The 20515-nt window shown below is 45.3% G+C and overlaps 1 protein-coding gene across 1 annotated transcript; it reads left to right on the top strand.

Moving 5' to 3' along the window:
- The first annotated feature begins 816 nt into the window (after window positions 1-816).
- KLHL30 (kelch like family member 30) lies at window positions 817-19944 on the top strand. Its single transcript, XM_056849805.1, has 8 exons — window positions 817-889; window positions 2197-3053; window positions 4594-4762; window positions 9255-9341; window positions 10547-10702; window positions 12130-12318; window positions 15188-15333; window positions 19687-19944. Exons 2-8 carry the CDS (start codon window positions 2280-2282, stop codon window positions 19933-19935), a joined length of 1770 nt encoding a protein of 589 aa, XP_056705783.1. The 5' UTR covers window positions 817-889; window positions 2197-2279; the 3' UTR covers window positions 19936-19944.
- Window positions 19945-20515: the final 571 nt, after the last annotated feature.

Raw genomic sequence — 20515 nt, 5'->3', positions numbered from 1 at the left:
ACAGCAATCAGCACTGTCCCTTCCAGGACTTCCGAGGGGGGAAACTGGGGACCATCTAAGCAAAAGTTATGCCAAACTAAGGGCACTTTCACACATGCCAAGTAATGCACTTTAAATCCACTTTCAATGCACTTTGTAGCTGGATTTTACTGTGTGAAACTGCAAATGATCGTTAAAGTGTATTGAAAGTGGATTGAAAGTGCATTATTTGGCATGTGTGAAAGCCCTGTAAATCTTATATGCACAGCTTAAAATAATGCAGGCAACTCCATAGCTTTCTCTATATCTAGCTAAACAATCACATCAGCTATACTTAGTGGTTTCTATTATTGTAACGGAGATGAGTCTGTACATAGATGTTGTATTTATATCAGTGTGTTGTATTTAGATCATTGTGTCAATTGGCTTTTCAAATCTCTGCCAGATTTGGCATATTTGTTCACTATAACCTGTGATTAACCTATTGAAATAAAATGTTTAAGTCAGCAAAATAAAGAAAGGAAAGAAGCCTCTATTTGAGTGCAGATCTGATTTACAAATCAGTGGATGGCTTTAAGCTTGGTTAACCCCCCAACCTCCTGGGCTAACTTGAAGAGTCTGATCAGTGGTCTCCCCTTCCACTGGGCACAATCTTCCCATGCTGTCTTCCTCTCCTCTCCTCGGTGTGTTGCTTTAAGAGCAGGTGGCCTGGACAGAATAACTGTCAAAGAAACTTCCCAGCGCTTCCCCACCCTCACTGCAAGCTCCAGGCTAAATATACACACATTAGTTGTCTTTACGTCTGCCAAATAAAACCCCTTTCAGAGTAACTCTCTCAGGTCAAGGCAATCTGCTCCCCCATGCATTCTTCCTGATCAAACTGGCTGATCGGATGTAAGAAATTACTGAGGTAAGAGCTGAGGTTGGGTCGGTTGTGGTTGCTGGCCGGACAGAGGGCACAGCAGGGGCTGAAAGGAAACAGCCAAACTGGATTTGTGGGACGGGGATTGTCAAATTTAGAATAATATACAAGGAGGAGGCACAAGGAGGAGTGGCAACTGATGAGTCCTTGTTTGGGAGACAACTCAATCACAGACATTGCCAGAAAAAAAAGTACCAGGAAGATCTATAAATGTAGCCAAAGGTTACTGCGAGGAAAATTTCCTGGATATACTTCCTGAAACAAAGGAGTGACTATAACAACTAACTAAATTCAGGAAAGAACCACTAACATTCTCATTGAGGGTTTTAATATTGGCAGTGTTTTGCGGATTAATATAACACCGGTGCCTAAAAGCCCATTTCAAACCAGACATTATAGAACATGGGAGGAGCAGGGATGGGAAAGCAGGGAAAAGAAGATTCTCCTCCCTGTTTTCATGTTTATATTTGACAAATAACGCTCGTGAAAGAGAGAGGGCTACAACAAACCATGCTGTTTTATTCTCGTACATGACGGGCTGTCTGTATTCTATAGTGCTAAGCACAAGGAAGTACAATATTTAGTATTAAGGGCAGAATTCTATATACTTCTGAGAAGTTCAGCTTTCATTTTTTGAAACAAGGTTATGAAACTGAACTTGAAAGTGGGATCTTCTGCTGGTCCGAGGGTAAATGCAGATAGTTATATCTGAGATTCTGACAACTTCAGAAAGATATTTGTTTCGGAGCTGGGGATCTTAGCAGATCCTTCCCTGTTTATTTGAGATGATTCATTATTGGTGATGAGAATACAGGGAAACTCATGACAGTTGATGCCCGTTATACTCACTCATGTCTTGGAAGCAAAGGTTACAGCTAACATTAGATTTGCAAGTGCCAGGAGCAGAGCTGCTTTATGCACAAACTAAGTAGGGTTTCTTGTTGTGAGACACCTCTAAATACCCAAAAAATACACAAAAAGCTACAACCCCCAAAATAGCTACATTACCAAAATTTTTAGTAATTTTATGGGGTTTCTTAAATTTGACATAGTTTAGGGCCTCAGTGTGTCTTGATATGGTTCTGATCAGGATCCATGAGCACACACTTATTTGAAGCAATCCCTATGATATCACTAAGGACTGATTTCATTTTAAATCTCTCTGTTGTTTTGTGCTGGCCAATGGCCGTAACAATAAATGTATAAATGTATGTATTTTAAATCTCTGAACTGAGACAAGAGATCTCCTATTTTAAGAACAATATCTGTTCCCTTCCCTTCTGCTTTCTGACTAGGATTGGGAGGAGGTTTCTTGTTCATCGAAGGTATCAAAGATCATTTCTTACAACAGGAGTGGAGTTTTCTAGAGAACAGCACCATGGTGAGGAATGTTGATGACTTCGATTTTAGTCTTCCGTCCCATCCTCAATCCATTCTGGAAGGATTAAAGGCCCTGCGTTCCAATCCCAAACTCTCAGATGTCACCTTAATCGTTGGGGGACATGAATTTTCCTGCCACCGCAGCATCCTGGCCCTCTGTAGTCATTATTTCAAGGCTATGTTTGCTGGTGACTTTCTGGAAAGCTTTTCAGCTCGTGTAGAGATAAAGGAAGTGGATCCTGTCGTTATGGAGTCTTTGATTGACTTTGCTTACACAGGAAAGGTAACCATCAACCAGGGGAACGTAGAGGCCTTAATTCGGGCATCCAACCAACTTCACTTCCCCATTATTCAGAAAGTCTGCAGCCGGTACCTGAGGCAGCAGATGGATGCAACCAACTGCTTGGGCATTTGTGAGTTTGGGGAAATGCACGGCTGCCCAGAAGTGTCATCCAAGGCTTGGTCATTTCTGCAGGAGAATTTTGAGCTTGTCTCTCAGCAGGAGGAGTTCCTTCAGTTGTCCAAAGAGAGGCTGGTTACCTACCTGTCTAACAACCTACTCCAAATGCAGGAAGAGCAGAGCCTGGTTGAGGCTGTGCTTCGGTGGGTGAGGTATGAAAAATCTGCAAGAGCCATGAACCTTCCAGAGCTCCTTGACCTGGTACATCTAGTCACATTGCCAGATCAGTATCTGCAGGACCTCCTGTCATCAGAACCATTGATTCAGGAATCGGATGCTTGCAAGACCATTATCACCAAACATCGCAGCACGGTCAGTGTCAGAAGTACCGCAGTAACTTCCTCTTGCTCTCCCTTCCATCCCAAGGCTAGATAAGTGACTGTATGGTTTAATGGCTATTGGAGTTCTTCCTCCCATTCTCTTTCACATTTATGTATGGCTTGAGAGTGTAATGGTAACCCAAAATATTATAGATAAGCAGCCATTGGCATGCTTGGCTATTGGTCTGAGCTGAAGAGCCCCTGAATCTGTGTTGGCAAGGAAGTGGCATGCCTGCTTTGAGTCCAAGATAACTGTTTTAAAATTAGTCAACTGGCCATTACCTCCCATGGTTGACAGGCTCAGGGATGCACTGTATCGAATTGGCCTGTTTCTGCTCCTCCACCTTCCCACCCTCCCATTTATCCATTACCTTAGGCCAAGTGAGGATGAGGCCAGACCTACTTTTCCAAACGTGAATGTGCCCATTTTCCCCTAGATGAATGGACTCTGGAATCTAGAAATGAGTTAGCGAATGCTTCCCTCCACCCAAAGTAGAATCTGCATTCCCCCCTCCCGAATTTGGCACCTTGTTTTTGCAGGGGAAGTGTCAGAAACACACAATGACCCTTGGAGACCACCCTGGAGCTGCCTTCAAGAGAGACATTACCCCCCCTCTCCCCAAGGGATCTCTAACAGGGAGAGCTGGGCTATCCAGTGTGAAGGGTGACACTGACAGACATATCTTGCCCCCCTTCAGTGTGGGTTCCAAGTTTAACGCTTTATTCCTCACCACAAGAACATCTGACAGCCATGCGTTTATGCGTTTGAGGGTAATAGTATGCACTCATGATTAGACCAAATGTGATGCTCAGTCACATGAACGCTTTCCTGATTGAGGTCCTGATTGACTAGCTGCAACAAGTTCTAATTTTAAGTGGAATATGAATGATTGAGGGGCTTCCTTGTGGGCTACTGTTGCTATAAAATATGACGGCCATTACTCCTCCCACTGAGTAATGGGTTGACCCTCATGAACAGCTCTAGGTGGGGTCTGGGCCTGTCATCTTCTGCTGTGTATGGAAAGAGGAGCTTTTGTCCATACTCCATTGTGTCCCAGACAGCAACCCATTTATTGTTCCAAAATAACTCAATGGGAGCTTCAGAAATAACTCAATGGGAGCTTTCACAGTCTAGTCCTGAATTTTATGTTTGGGGCATGTCAGTGACATTGCTACAGGCAACAGATTCTCTTAACAGGACATTTTAAACATACAGTTCTAGCTTTTCATTTAAAAAGTGTAACCAAATAAGTGCATCTATGTAAAATGGAGGTAGAAAGAACCAAGTAGCTCCTTAGTGGAAGGGAAGGATAAAAGTGTGTGTGTGTGAGAGAAAGAGAGAGAGAGAAGCAAGTGGGCTACTTTAGAGTATTTTAGACTCCCTGCCTTCTCATGCACCCTACAGGAACATGTGGAAGTTATACATTACTGAATTGTGTCATAGAAGATCAGTGTACTATATATAGACTGGTAAAGATTGAGGCATACAAGGAGGACTAGGCTGTATGTTTTGTTCTTTCCTCTTTTCTAAGGTGGAGAACAGGCCATTTGTTCAGCAGAGACTACAGGCTCTTCCACAAAAGCTTGAGGAGGTGCTGGTAGTGGTGGGAGGCAGAGCCCTGGAAGAGAACGAAGAAGAGGATGGAGACGCACAACCACCACCAATCTCCAGGAACTTTGCCTTTTATAACACAAAGACAAGTAAGTGTCTGGGCCGAATAGTGCCAAAATTCCATCTAACTCAGAACATGATTAAATTAAGGAAAACAAGCAGAAGTCATGAGGCACCTTCAAAGCTAACAGATTTTTATTGCAGAATCAGATTGATTGGGTACACCCTAGTTCTCAAATGCTTATCAATAAAAATGTCTAGAAGTTGCCACAGGAAAACTCCTGCTTGTTTTGAAACAGACTGACAGACAGGGCTGGTTTGCCACCCAAGCAGTTGCTTTGGGCATCTGATTAGCAGTGGGGCACAATGAGGGAGAAAATGAATAGATGTGGTTTGGGCCTGTCATTGTCTTCCAGCCTGCTTGGCTCTAATGGGCTGCAGGAAGACCTTATGCTAGGGTGGCACAGGGTGAGGGAACACGCATTCCTCTCCACATGTGCCACCTGAGTTGGTGGATCACAGGAGCAGGCATGCCCCCCCCCCATGGTAATGCAGGGTTTCTCCTTGTGGCAGGTAAACTCCTGCTATTAGTCCTGATCTCCTGATTTAGAGAGATTGGGAGTGGGAGAAAAAATGGCTGTTGTGAAAGCAACGTTGTATCAATGTTCCCTTTATCTCTTGGAGCCAGGTGGTCAAAACAGGAGTGTAGTGGAGGTACACCAGTGCCCATGCATATCCACTGCTTGGGATGGCAAAACAATTTAAGTCAGCATTGCTGACACAGCTGCCCTTCCAGCATTAATTTAGCAAGTTATGAGGATCAGAACACTATGCACTGTAGTGGAATGACCAGTGTATTCTTGAAGCATTTTGAGGTAAGAAGAATAAAATTTACAGCAGAGTCTCTGAAATGTTGGCCTTTACAGGGAAGATACTTACCTCACTAGTGATAACATTCTGTAATGTATTTGAAAGGTACAGCTGTTGAAAAAAAATTCGGTAAAATTCGGATCAGGCAAAATTTGGCCCGTTTTTATTCGGGAAATGCCAAAGTCCGAACTCCCCCGATTCGGATCCATGGACTTCGGCATGAAATTCGGAGTTTGCGAATAAATTCGGCCATTCAAAGCCATTAAAAACACATTCGCGCCTTTCTGCGCCTTGGGGGGGCATTTTTGGAGGTAGAGGTCCCAAACCTTCAGCATAGCTTGGATGGACCCTACTTGCAAGAACCCCCCAAGTTTTGTGAAGATTGGGTCAGGGGGTCCCGAGTTATGGGGTCCCCCCCATCCGATGTAACTACCCCGAAAGTGCATCCAACAATGCTCAAAGTGTAAGTAAACAGCATAACTAGCATGGGTAACGTATCTTTTCATTTCAACTCAGCCAAAGTGCATCTCATAAGGCTGCTAGCATAAGTGCGACCTGCGCAAATTCCGTATCTTCAGGATTGATACTCATGCTGCTGGATTCAAATCTTCCACAGCAACAATCACACTCGCAAAGAGGCAATCAGCCCCCCCCAGGACAGGTAACCCCCTCAAATCTCACTCCACAGAAGCAATCAAGCCCCCCCAGCAGAACAGCACCCCCCAACCAGAAGACACAAATTCCTAACGAAGGAGAAGAACGGGCCAGAGAGAGAGAGACTCACTGACATGGGATGTACTAAAACGAATGACAGGCTAGCCCATCAGAAACAACAGGAGTGGCTGCACAGCCCATTGGAAACAATAGGAGCCAGCCAGAGAGAGACTCACTAACCCACAGTTAACTCCAGATGAAGTTGGCAACCGGTGAAAACAGCAGAAAGCACAGTCCCAGACAGAGGCAATCAAGCCCACCCCCCACCAGAACAGGTAAACCCACCCCCCTTTGGCTTCCCCCCTCACACACACACACACACACACAGAATCTCCCCCCAACATACACACACACAGGAAAAAGGTTATAGAGAAAAGCCCCAAAATGGGTCAAACTATGGTTGTCTTCTCTTCCATCAGGAGCAGGGACTGGGAGTCAGGACTCAGGAGTAACCCAATATGATTCTAGCAGTCTCAAACGCATAGACTCTCTGGCCATTTATGCACGGGAGGTTTTGCCTTGGATTTGCCGCTCTCTAGATGCACATTAAGGATTGCCTGCTCCCATTTATTCCAATGGGTGGATGGGGGGGGGAACCCCATAACTCGGGATCTTCACAAAACTTGGGGGTTCTTGCAAGTAGGGTCCCTCCAAGCTACCCTGAAGGTTTGGGACCTCTACCTCCAAAAATGCCCCCCTGAGCCACGGAAAGCCATGAATGTGCTTTAAATGGCTTTATTCCAATGGGCAGATGGGGGGACCCATAACTCCGGACCCCCGGACCCAATCTTCACAAACCTTGGGGGTTCTTGCAAGAAGGGTCCCCTCAAGCTACCCTGAAAGTTTGGGACCTCTACCTCCAAAAATGCTCCCCCCGGAGCCGCGGAAAGGCGCAAATGTGTTTTTAATGGCTTTATTGCAATGGGCAGATGGGGGGACCTCTTCCGGGCCCCATAACTCGGGCCCCCCTGACCCAATCTTCACAAAACTTGGAGGTTCTTGCAAGAAGGGTCCCCTCGAGCTACACTGAAAGTTTGGGGCCTCTACCTCCAAACATGCCCCCCCCCGAGCCGCAGAAAGGCGTGAATGTGCACACACACACACCCCCCCCACGGGGATCTCTCTCACACACAAACAGACACTTTCTCTTTCTTTCCCCGGGCCACACAGCGGCCGGGCTCATGCACTCAACCGCAACTGATTGGCCAGAAGAAGACCCAGCTTGGCCACTGATTGGCCGCGGGAGAATGCTGCTTTGGGGGCGCCGAACTTGTACAAATTTATCTGGCATCCGCCCGAATTCTCTGAGTTCGGCTTGTCATTTTCCCGCCTTTTTTTACTTTGGATCTATCCGAAGTAGAAACCGCCGAATCGGGGAAAATTTGGCTGTTTTTCATGTCGGATGGAACCGAATCAACAGCCCTATTGAAAGGTATTGTTTGTTATCCATTATGTTAGTATTCTTCCATTCTTCCGTTATGCAGCTCAAGGCAGTATATGAAGCCATCAAATGGGGAAACTTGGGAGGGGACAACATTCCAGGGCCCTTGGAGCCAAGCAGACCATGTGATTTGTTTTCATACAATGTTTGGGTTGTATTTGTATGGTATGAGGGAGTTCCAGAGGGAATCTTTATGTGGAGGCCCATTGTGACTGGCAGCAATGTGGTTTCCAGAATGTCTTCCATCTAGGCATTGACCAGAGATTTGACTAGTTTCAGGTTGCTGTTTCATGAGCTTTCCAGTTATATCCCGGGAAAATGCATTTCTTGTCCTTCTTGTGGTATATAGGGAAAATGATACCCGAACCCTCAGAAACAGGAGACAGAATTAAAAGAAATTGATTTTTAAACTACAGTTCCATAATTTTTGAAAATGATGTTGGTGCCAAAACCTTGACTACAGGAGGGTTAAAATTGGAGGGTTGTTCCAAACATCTCTTAACTTTATTTCCTTTTATGAACTTCCTCTGAAATTTGCAGTGAAATCTCCTTTACCTCTTCAGAGTTGTCTTGATGCTAGCTTATTTATTTGATGTGCTGATTGCCTAACACTGCATTTCTAAAGAGTTACTCCAGTCTAAGCCTGCTGAAATGAATGGGCTTAGACTGGAGTAGCTGTCCTTAGGAATGCACTGTAATTGTGTTGGATCTTCACTTGCTCTGTGCCTTATATAAGAAATGAAAGGGAGTGAAGCACAGGTAAATACTGTATTTATCATTTAGATCTACAATAACAAAATATCTTTTATCATATAAACCAAGTTCGTGAATCAGAGACCCTCATGTAGGCAGAAGCAACTGTGCCTTGGACTTCAGCCTAGAACGGTGCAGTCACTGGGAAAGAAGGGATTTCATGATGATGTAATTGCTCTGTGTCTCTGGCATTTGTCACTGCTCAGCAGCTGCATTCATCCCAGGCTGACATCGACACAGGAATCTGTTAATCCCAGGTCTGTAGGAAAGGATGGAAGCGTCTGTAGGAAAGGATGGAAGCGTGAGAGAGACCTGCTGTCGCTTGATTGTAACCTGAGCGATATGATAGCACTGGAGTGTGTTTTCACTACACTGTGAATGTAGAACACAGAAACTCAATGTCTACAAGTTCCCCCAATGTCCCTAATTTTCCTTTTGGGGGGACTTGTTGCCATGGAGTTTTATTGATTTATTACCTCTTGGTTTTTTGGCCCTTGGCCTGCAGCAACTTGAAACCTGATTTGTCTTTGCTTGCAAGAAGATTCAGCATATATTGGTGTGATAAAGTTTTAAAATTATGACTTAAGAAAATTACTTTCCCCCTCTATTTTATTTGTAGCATCTAGCTTGTTGATTAAGAGTTCTGGTGAACTCAAAAGCTTGCACACTATTATGTGTCATTGGGTTAGTCCTAGTGAAACATATTATATTCTCAAGACAAGATGCCAAGAAGAATACAGCACTTACTAGTTTTAATTATTTAATGGCCTCTTACACTTTTTTTCTCATTTTCTCATTCTCAGAAGAATGGATTGCTCTTCCTGATTTTCCAGATTACAATAAATGGGGCTTTTCTATGATTGCACTAAATAACAATGTTTATGTCACAGGTAAGCGGTTCTTTTTTTCTTTTTTTGAACCTAGGTCTCCCATGCTTTGATATTCTAGTGGGTCTTTGGGAGTATTTGTTTCCCTACTTTTCAGATATTAAAAACAGAAATTAAATTCTGGTAATTGGAATATAGTCAGATGATAAATGGTGAATTTAACCAAATGAGATCCAGCATGGTGTAGTGGTTAGGAGCTGTGGATTCTAATCTGGAGAACCAGGTTTGATTCCCCACTAGGGTAGGGCATATCAATAAACCCGAAATTAGCTGTTTCGGTAATTTTCGGGTTTTAGGTTTACTAAATGCCCAAACCTGGGGACCTCCCCGAAGCCGAATAGGCATTTCGGCTTTTTAATTATTCGGCTTTTTCAGGTTCGGCTATTTGCCTTTGCTCAGAGGCACGGCTCTGTGCTTTCTACCATTTTTCTTTTCTTTTTTTGGGACTGGTTTTGTTAGGGCCCCATAGTTGGGACCCTTTTGAGGTAGTGGTTGTGTAATCGGAGCAAACGTGGCCTGACCAACCATCCAACCACACAACCATCCGTCCATCACCATTCAGTGGGTTAATTTGGATAAAGCATAAGCGTTATTTAAAAGACGGGGCTCACCAGTCCCATCCGGAGAGATATACCCTCCAACTAAAAAGAACTGGCTTCAACATCTGCTCACACCACCAGGCTTCTGAAAGAGACTTTCTCACCCGCAAGGATGAGCAGACAACCCCCATGGTCGAGACTTCATCTGGCTCCAATATCACCTCCCCCCCCCCCGAAAACCTGCTCTGAAACTGAAGGTCACCCTGAGTAGAGGCTTCATTTCCCCACACCGTGACCATCTCTTGAAATCAGATTTTTGATTACCATAATAAAGGACTGTTTACAGGATGTCATTTGCCACCAAAAGAAATGTTTTCCGTACCTTGTTTTTCTTGCATTTAAGCCTTTTCCCTCATTTTGGAAGCTAATTTGCATGGACATCATGCAGGTCCCTATTTGCAACCGCCGGGAGGTTTTTGGGGCACAACCTGAGGAGGGGGGGTTGGGGAGGGGAGGGACTTCAATTCCATAGAGTCCAATTGCCAAAGTGGCCATTTTCTCCAGGTGAACGGATCTCTATCAGCTGGAGATCAGTTGCAACAGCAGGAGATCTCCAGATAGTACCTGGAGGTTAGCAACCCTATTTGTGATGGATATTTCTGCTTTCAGGTGGCTCCAGAGGTTCACAGAATGACACGTGGTCCACAACCCAGTCATGGTGCTTCTGCTTCAAGAAAGGTGCCTGGAAGCCCATTGCTCCAATGCTAAAGCCTCGAACAAACCATGCTACTGCTGTCCTCAATGGAGAGATCTATGCCATTGGTGGTAAGGAATGGGATCTGTCAGCCTCACTCTTCAGGCATGGCATCGGCAGCATGAGTGAGCATTCACCGATCACCTGGTCCATACAAAAAAGTACTACCTCCACTTTCCAGAAATGGGTTCTGCAAAGATCGGCGGTTTTTAGTTTGGGACGAACCGAACTCAAAAATGGCAGGAAAATGGGGGAGCCGAATTCAGCGAGTTTGGGAGTTCATGAATAAATTCGGCAAATTCGAAGCGCAGCAGCATAACCGTCAGTAAGCAGCATTCTCCCCCGACCAATCGGTGGCCAAGCTGGGTCTTCTTCTGGCCAATCAGTCAGGATTGAGTACTGGAGGAATCAGCTGCTGCGTGGCCCGGTCAGGGAGAGAGAGAGAAATCCTCGTGGGGGGTGCGTGTGCACATTCCTCCTTTCCGTGGCTGCAGGGGGCACATTTTTGGGGGTAGAGACCCCAAACTTTCAGCGGAGCTTCAGACGAGCCTTCTTAAGAGACTCCTCAAGTTTTGTAAACATTGGGTCAGGGGGTCCCGAGATATGAGCTCCACTCCTTTTCCCTCCCCCTTTTCCATTTCCGTAGCTGCAGGGGGCGCTTTTTTGGGGGTGCAGCCCCCAAACTTTCAGCATAGCTTCAGACAAGCCTTCTTAAGAGACCCCCCAAGTTTTGTAAAGATGGGTTCAGTGGGGGCAGAAATATGGGCTCCCCCCCTTTTCTCTTTCCGTGGCTGCAGGGGGTGCAACATTGCGTCTCCCCCATATTTTTGCTCTCACTAGAGCTAAGAGCTTGGAGCCTGGGGATAGGAGATTGCCCACCCACCCCCAATCAAATGGCATCCCTAAAGCCCAGCTTTGTCCAACAGCATCTGCACAGCTTGGCTAGAGTTTTCCCGGGGGAGAGTCTGCCAGAAGTAGGGAAGGAGGGAAAGCTGAAGACAAGGGAACAGATAAAGGTAGGTTGGCTGGTGGGTGGGAAGAAGAGGAGGAGGCAGGGAAAGAGGAGAGGCTATGGTGGCTGCCAGGGAAGGTAAAGAGGAAATAGCAGCAGAAGAGATACTGGGGAAATAAGACACCCGCTGCAAGTCATTATGGGTCCCCTGCTTGTACCAATATAATTCCTTATCTATATGTCAGTTACTGATTTTAAAAAGAAAAAAAATCAGAAAAATCCCCCCTCCCAGTTGTATGTGGAGGCATGGCTGCCATGGGAACTGTGGCAGGGAAAATGTGAGGAAACCCACTGTGTGGATGCCCCATTACAGCTGCACTGCACTGGCAGTAACCGATAATGGGGAAACTCCAGAGTGTTGGTGCCATGTGAAACAGACCATTGACTAAATGGACACCCCTGTTGCTCTGTGCACGTTCTTAGTTCCACATCTGCTATAGTGAGACAGACTCCTATTCTCTTTTGTATCTTCCATGTGACCTACAGGTACCACTGTGGACATTGTGGAGGTGGAGTGCTATGATCCATATAATGACAGCTGGTGTTTTGTCAGCCCTGCCCTGAAGTATGTCAGCAACTTTTCCATAGCCGGGTGTCTTGGGAAGCTGTACCTCATAGGCTCTTGTGCTGTCAAATACAATGCATTGACCCTGCAGTGTTACAACCCAGCTACAGGTGAGAAGAACCAGAGAAGGCCTTGTCTGATGAAAGGCTTTTTGTAAAGCCTTGGCTCATTAAGCAACTGTGCAAAAGGGCATCCCTTTCTGTTGTTCAAAGCTGAAACAGGTTACCTGAGGAAGCAGAAGATGTTCAGATGGCTGAGGGTGGTAGAGCTGGAAGATCAAAGGTCACAGGCAGGGGCTGTATCAGTGTATGAGAGTGGGGAAGGGAAGGCCATGGGAGGTTTTTGAAGACAAGGGTGAGTTGTTGCAATGCCAGCCATTGAGAGCAAGCCACTGAGAACCACTGCTTCCATTAGAAGAAGGCCCCATCCTTGGGTTTGTATCTTGGCCAAATTAAAGTGCCATGGATGGAATGCTGGGAACCAGTTTTAGATAGGAATCACAGGCCTTGCTCTGGATTGCCTGTGACCCACTTTGCATGTTTAGACCCTGTTGTATTGGTATGGCTTTTAATTTTATGTGTGATGCGTAAGGAGTAATATTTATAAGGTGAAGGGAGAAGGAGGTTTTGGTGTGTGACTTCCTACACCGGCGCACAGCCCAGGGGTTTCTCCTAGTTAGTATTACAAATGGTTGGCCTACTTCTGTTGAAGCCACAGACTATCACTTTCCCTATTTTAGTTCTCAGGGTTACTCATAATGTTTCTTTAGCCAGTTGCCTATACCCACATATCAACATGATGTCAACATGTAATGACAAAGCTTTTCATTTGAGAAACTCTCAGCTACTGCCAAATTGCTCCATGTAGTCAGTGAAGGTTTTAAGTGCTGCACATGTGACTCATGTTCAGATTGACTGAGAAACCTTGGATAGCAGTCATGGGATACCTGGATGCTATTGGCTAAACTGCAGCTCTGCCTGTTTTCATCTCATGGGATGCTATGTCGGAGGAATGGTATTCACCAATATGCCATTTAGGAACCCCTCCCCCCCCCATCTCACTGTGGTACATTCCACAACTGAACGTACCTCAGGACTTCCTGCATCTCTGGCTCTTTACATTTGAGTTTCACACTGTGCCTCTTTAAACCTGTTAGCTGCCAAGCATCTGCCCATTCTCTTTTCTGTTGCTATCAATGGAAAATACTGGATTACATTTAGGGATATATAATCTGCTTTTCTTATTGATTCCTAACATGACAATGGTAGCAGTGGGAAGGGGAATGATGCAAGAGAGTACCAGTGGTAGCTACCTGCATGGGGAACACATCGCTCATGTCCTGGCTCATAGCCAGAGCAGCTTCTTGGCCAGGCATCCTTTGAAAAATACCGGATTCCAGCTACTGGTAGCATGCAATGTGGTAATCATGTTTATAAAATTATGCATGGAGTGGAGAAAGGGCATAGAAAGAATTTTTTTCTCCATAAGACAGGAACTCAGGGGACATTGGTGGGCAGTAGATTCAGGATGGACCAAAAAAAATACTCCTTTACTCAACAAGTAATTACCACCACTGGACATGGATGTGATGAACTTAGATAGTTTTAAAAGGAGATTAGACAGATTCCTGAAGGATAGCTCCATCAATGGCTACTAGCCATGGTGACTAAAGGGAACCTCCACATTGGAGGCAAAGAACTTCTGAATACCAGTGTTAGGAGGCAGCCAACCTCAAGGTACTAGCTGGAGATCTCCTGCTATTACAACTGATCTCCAGCCGATAGAGATCAGTTCACCTGGAGAAAATGGTCGCTTTGGCAATTGAACTCTGTGGCATTGAAGTCCCTCCCCTCCCCAAACCCAACTCTCCTCAGGCTCCGCCCCAAAAACCTCCCGCCGATATCAAAGAGGGACCTGGCATCAGGAGAAGGCCTTGGCCTCTATGCCGTTTGTTGGCCCTCCAGAGCAACTGGTTTGTCAGTTGTATGAAACAGGATGTTAGACTAGATGGACCACTAATCTGATCCAGCAGGGCTCTTCTTATATTCACGTGTAGCCCATGCTATACTAGGCTTGCCAGGTCCCCCTTTCCACCAGCATGGGATGGGGGAATTTGCCAGATCCGGGTTGGGAAACTCCTGGAGATTTTGGGGGTGGAGCCTGGGAACGACAGGGACCTCAGTGAGGAACAGTGCCATAGAGCCCCACCCTCCAAAGCATGTTTTTTTTCCAGGGGAAATGATCTCTATAGTCTGGAGATGAGTTGTAATTCCAGGGGATTCCCATGCCCACCTGGAGGGCGGCATCCTCATGCCATGCACAGAACTCAGCTTCACAAATGCCACTGCGGGAGTAACGTTTTGAGCGCAGCCAGAAGGCAGCGCACAGGACAAATAACACCCCCCCCCAATAGTGCTTATTTTTCTCTGGTTGGTCAGATAATCATATTCAGGACCTGTTCCTTCTTTGACTCAAACAGATCTATTGAATATGACTTTCAACAAACTAGGGCAAGATGCTGTGTTAAAAATTTAGTGTATATACACCCATATGTTGGTCATATACGGCAGGCAGACTAAAATCAAGACATCCTGATCTCACCCAGAGTTACATGTACACAACTCTGTTGATATATCAGGAAACACTGCAAACAACTCAGTAAAACAGGAGTGCAGTGGAACCTTCAAGATTAACAACATTCATTAGATTGCTTCTGAGGAAGTGAATTTACGTTGGGATAAATGTTGTTAGTCTTAAAGTGCCATTGGATTCCTTTTTTATTTTGCTGGCACAGACGAACACGGCTAAGCATCTGGAACTACCTTTTAAAAAGCCCTTCCAAAATCCCCCCCAACCCTTCACAATTTCCTACAAAATTATTCTGCCATTCTAATAAGAAATCTTTTTAATATGTGACAACTTCATCCTTGTTTAAGGGTGAGGCTTTTAATGAACACAATGGACTTTTTTCCTTTACAGATGTATGGAGTGTCATTGCCTCTCCTTTTATCCCCAAATACCTCTCTGCTCCCCGATGTGTCTCTTTGCATGGTGTCATCTATCTAATCGGAGACAACACAAAGAAAGTTTATGTGTATGATCCAGATGCTAACATATGGCAGAAGGTAGGCATGAGTGGGTAAGCCACAAATGACTTTAACCCAAAACAGAGGGATGGATAATCAGGCAGGGTTTCAAATCTCCAGCCAGCCATGAGACTCAGTGGATGGCCCTAAGACAGTTGTGTTATCTCAGCCTAACCCTTCTTTATGGGCCTGTTGTAAGGAACGTGTATATTTTAAACTGTAGCTTGAGGCGACCTACATAAAAATAAAAGCAAGTACTTCAGTATACTAAAAGAGTAAATATTAAAGCAAATTAACAATTGGGTATGAAACAATGAAAACAGAGTTAAAATTTGCGTGGGGGGGACCATGTACATTTGCCCTGAGTTCTTGGGTTAAAAGCTACAACTGTAGCTTTACTATGAAAAAATTAAAAATAAAATTCAGGTCACACCTGATGGGATATATGTGAATGGTCAAATTTTCTGTTGCACATTTGACTGGAAAAGGGGCTTCTTCCCCCTCAAACTCCACAAACAAAAATTTATGTTTCCAAGCAGGTGGTATGACCACAGCACAGGGGAAATTACTACACAGCTGTATGGCCTGTATCCCATAGGATGATGGGGGGGGGGGTAAAACCCTCATATCTCCCTTTTCCGACTATACTTTCAAAGAGATGTAACACAATGTAAATTATGAACAATGTGTTTGCTCGTAGGAATACTCTTCAGTCACCAAAGCAGTCTTTGCGGTCTTTTGGTGCACAGACCAGTGGTCATGTCCCAGAATGGCAGGGAGCCCATCCCATCATGAGGGTATCCCAGACAGCAGCACAACATAGCTCTGCTCCCCTGGCCTGTTTGGCTTTAGCAGCAATGTGTGTAATGTTGTTGGAGGGTTGGGTTACGCAGCATCATTCTCAAATCTCACTGCAGCTGTTCCCATGGCGTCAGTGCTCAGCTGATGTGTAGCGCCCACTTCAGTCCTCAGGACAGGTGCAGAGTGAGTCCTGCCAGTCTCTCCATCTCTGTAGATTTATGACTCATGGTCAGTGTGCAGTCACTTTCCAGCCATCCATTGGACACGCTTCCGCTGGTGGCCTCTAATGCTTTCATCGTAACTTCTAATTATCAAATGTTTCTCTGCAAGCAAGTTGGGGGGGGGAAGATACTGGAGAGGGTGCTGTCTCCAGTTGGAGAGAGGCTGTAGCTCAGTGATAGAGCACATGCCTTGCATGCAAAAGATCCCAGGTTCAATCCCTGGCAGATGGTGGGAAAGAGTTTTCTGTACCTGAGCCCCTCGACAGCCACTGAGCTAGATGGATCAACATTGTTAGAGCTTTTCCCACCCAAGTCCAGGTGATAGGGACTATACAAGGTCCTGTAATTGTATATGTTACTCTAGATTTTGGTAGGCTGGTAGGTATATAAAGGAGGGACCTTGACTTCTACCTTTCTTGGGGCTATACCAGTGGACGGCAGTCTTCTTAGCAAGTATGCAACACCTCAAGAGCTAAAGTGTGACAGTGTTCCTCTAGTGTGCATTGATGGGTTTGCCTCTGGTCTACTGAGCTGGGTAGGATTCAGAAGTCCCAAATGTTGCTGCATCAGCAGTCCTCCTGTTGCCTTTTGCAGCACAGTGCCGCACTAGGGGCCCTCTTAGGGCAGAAGGGGCCTAGGATAGCCCCTTGGCCAGCATCGTCTAGGCCAGTGTTTCCCAACCTATGGATCCTGAGACCCAAAAGGGGGTCACAAAGCCTGTGAAAGTGGGTCCTGGGCTTTTGCAGATTTATTGATTTGTGCATGCTGTTTTTCAGGTGGGTCACCATGCCAACTATATTTGGCCTTGTGGGTCACCGTATCAAACAAGTTGGGAACCACTGCTCTAGGCTATCGATTGCTGTTTTTTTTACAACAGTACTGTTTCTAAAAGCTTGTTCTGTTGAAAGCTGATCCATGAGATAAGACTGCTAATCATTGTGTCCTTTTAATGTGTGGCTTTCCAATTTTCTGTTTGCTCTCACTGTAATTCATGCATCAGTTCAGCTGGAAAATACTATGGATGGGGTTGAACATACCAATCCAGCCCTCAATTATTAATTGCTTCAGTCCCACTGAAAGTTTTGCTTTGATTCTTTGTAAGTAAACTTTAAATCTTCTAGAGAGTGTTGTAGTCAGAAGGGGAAAGCTACCCAAGAACGTTCCAGTTTAGTTCCCAATACTTGCATTGAGAGAACTGGACTTTGGACCTGGACCCAGCATGCGCCCCCTCAGAGGGCACAGTCCCCTGAATGTGGGGGTGTATGATATGTGGTGGTCCAAACTTTCTTTTGGGGTGCAGAGCTTTTATGTTTTCCTCAATATCATTCAGGAACTAGGAAATGTGCATAAGGAACTGGGAATGAACTGGGAACTAACTTCAGCCTCCTCCCAAAGAGTGCTGTGTTAAAGAATGAGTTAGATCCAAGTACCTCCTCCCTCACCTAATGCAATATCCTCTACATTCAAAGTACATGGGGACCAAAGGGCTTGGTGAAAGTTACATCTTTCAACCACTAGATGGCAGCATTTAGTTTTTACAGCAATCATTTGAGAGCCCACCCACTGAACAGGAAAAAACTATTGTAATCCCAATATCACACCACAGTAGGATTATAAATACTCAAATATGAATGATTTATTTGTGAACTAAATAAAGTGTTTATATCCCACCTTTCCTTGTGGCTCAAGGCAGCATATGAATAATAATTTAAAACCAAATAACTTTCTCACCACAAGGGATACCTGCAGTTTATACCCCATTAAAAGCCCTTGCAAATAGCCTTGAAGTGCTTCCTAAAAAAAATTCTAGAGGGTTACCCCCCGTTACCTCCTCAGAGAACCCATACACAAAGTAGAAACTACAACAGAGAAGGTACGGACTCTGGTTGATGCCAGGTGGGCTACCTTAAGTGGGGCCAATAGGTGGCAACCTGAGGATTGTATCTAGCAAATAGGGATATACAAGTAGGGGAAGTGCAAGGATTCACAGGGGGCACCTCATTTTCCCTTCCTCACTATTTCTTCTTTCCCTCCCCTGAAAGTTCTGCTGTCCTCTGTCTTTTTCCTGCTTCCTTGTGTCCTTCCCACCCACCAGCCAACCTACCTTTATCTGCCCTCCTATCTTCAGCTTTCCCTCTAGCAGCCTCTGCCTGGGAAAACTATGGCCCAGTTGCCTGCTGCCGGGCCTGCTTGAGCTCTGGGGAACCTGCAAGGCTTTGCCAGGGAAGGGCAGGGTATAAATTGAATGAAATAAATAAGTAATAAAATAAATAAAAAATGACTTATGGGAGGCACCTCACCCCTGTACCCACCTTCCTCTTTCCCTCCTCTTGGCAATGCCCATATCCTCGTGTTTCCCTATTTCCCTCTCCCCTTCCCACCCATCAACTATCCTACCATTATCTGCCCCTCATCTTAAGTTTTATTTATTTATTTATTTCACTTATACCCCTTTACTACCTCTTTTCTCCCCGATGGGGACCCAAAGCAGCTTACATTATTCTCCGCTACTCCATTTTATCCCCACAACAACCCTGTGAGGCAGATTAGGTTGAGAATGTGTGACTGGCCAAAGGTCACTCAGTGACACCATGGCAGAACAGGGATTTGAACCTGGGTCTTCTGTACCCTAGTCTGAAACTCTAACCATTACACTACACTGGCATTCATGGGATGGCTGCTGTTGAATAGTAGTGAGCCTCTGGGCCAGGGTGAGTGATGGAACTCACATGCTTTCAAGTCATCCAGCGATTGCTGCCGGGCCTGGCACAGATGAGTACTCTCTCAAAGGCCAAAACAGCGCTGGAAAGGACCCTACCTTTTACTGACAGAAATCAAGGTTGCAGTTGGCAAATAATGTTGTGGATGCCTAGCAACAGCCACAGGGGGCATTTTTTCTTAAAAATGAACGTACTATTACTGTTGTTTGGGGAAGGTTAACACACACCCCCGTTGTTGTTTTTTAAGTTCACATTTTTCTGCAAACCTGGGGCTTTTCTCAGGTTTGTAGAAAGGTCTGTTTTGTCTGTCCATGGCCCCAATCTCTAGATTTAAGTATCCACAGATTTGGCCATATTAATAATGAGATATATTGACGAGAGTAAACGGTCCTTTAGATATATGGGTCCTAGACTGTGTAGAGCCTTGATTGGGACTCAGAAACAAACTGGCAGCCAATATAGCTGTTTCATTCTGAACCAGCTGACGTTTCTGAGTTGTCTTCAAGGGCAGCCCAGTATAGAGCGCATTACAGAGGTCCAGCTGTGAGGTTACAAAAACTTGGATTAGCATGGCTAGGTCAGCTAAGAGCTGGCAAATTGAATGCAGATGATAGAAGGCACTCTTGATGATGTCACATTTTTGTTGGCAGGTGCAACAGCTCCACACCCTGCATGAAAATGGAGGGATGGTATCTCTTGGAGGTAAACTGTTTGTTACAGGTGGACACTGGAAGGGTATGGATGGTGACTATCAGGTGGAGATGGAAACTTATGACTGTACCAAGGATATCTGGACAAGGCAAGGTTCCCTCCCATGCTTATGGCTCTACCACACCGCCTCTTCTATCTTCACGGACATTTCAAAGTGGAGAGAACTGTTCTTGGGAAACCAAGTGTGACAGGGAATATGGGACGCCTCAGAGCTCAGCTGCTCCTATGAAAAGAAATAGACTACTTTTTAGTATCACGTTTTTACACTTTTTTTCATCACCTTCTTGTTTGGACTTTGTTTTCCTCCTACAACCATGTCTGGGACAAACCAATTTGCCCAAAGATTAAAATAAATAATGCTAGTCATAGCTGCTGCATTAAAAGACTAGCAGTGATTGGGGTTGAAGCTATATAAAACTGGTGAGAAGGGGAGGGGCTGGAGTGGGGTTAAATCAATAACCCTACAATCAGTATATGGTCAAAACAAAAAAATTGTGTTAAAGCTGGATTACTGAAGGTAAAGTAATAGAAAAACAACACTACCTGAGCAATCCTGAAGGGGGTGCAAAGCCGCTGAGGAGGCAGGGTGATCCCTATGCTGGTGTAAGTGCCACTTGTGCCAGCTAAGTAGGCACGGACGCTTGCGCAGGGGCACTTACGCCGGCGTAGGGGAGCCGCGCAGCAGTGCGAAGCTCAAGCGCCGGTGCTGCCTCACTGGCAGCTGTTGCCTTCACTCAAGAGAGTATTCACAAGCAGCGAAATGTGTGA

This window comes from Euleptes europaea, chromosome 5 (assembly GCF_029931775.1).
Source record: "Euleptes europaea isolate rEulEur1 chromosome 5, rEulEur1.hap1, whole genome shotgun sequence".
NCBI lineage: Eukaryota > Metazoa > Chordata > Lepidosauria > Squamata > Sphaerodactylidae > Euleptes > Euleptes europaea.
This window is presented reverse-complemented; position numbering and strand designations above follow the sequence as displayed.

Coding starts and splice junctions, on each gene's coding strand:
- KLHL30 (XM_056849805.1), top strand. CDS start 2,280: ATGGTGAGGAATGTTGATGACTTCGATTTTAGTCTTCCGTCCCATCCT. Junction 3,054..4,593: donor TCACCAAACATCGCAGCACG/GTCAGTGTCAGA, acceptor CTCTTTTCTAAG/GTGGAGAACAGGCCATTTGT. Junction 4,763..9,254: donor CTTTTATAACACAAAGACAA/GTAAGTGTCTGG, acceptor TCTCATTCTCAG/AAGAATGGATTGCTCTTCCT.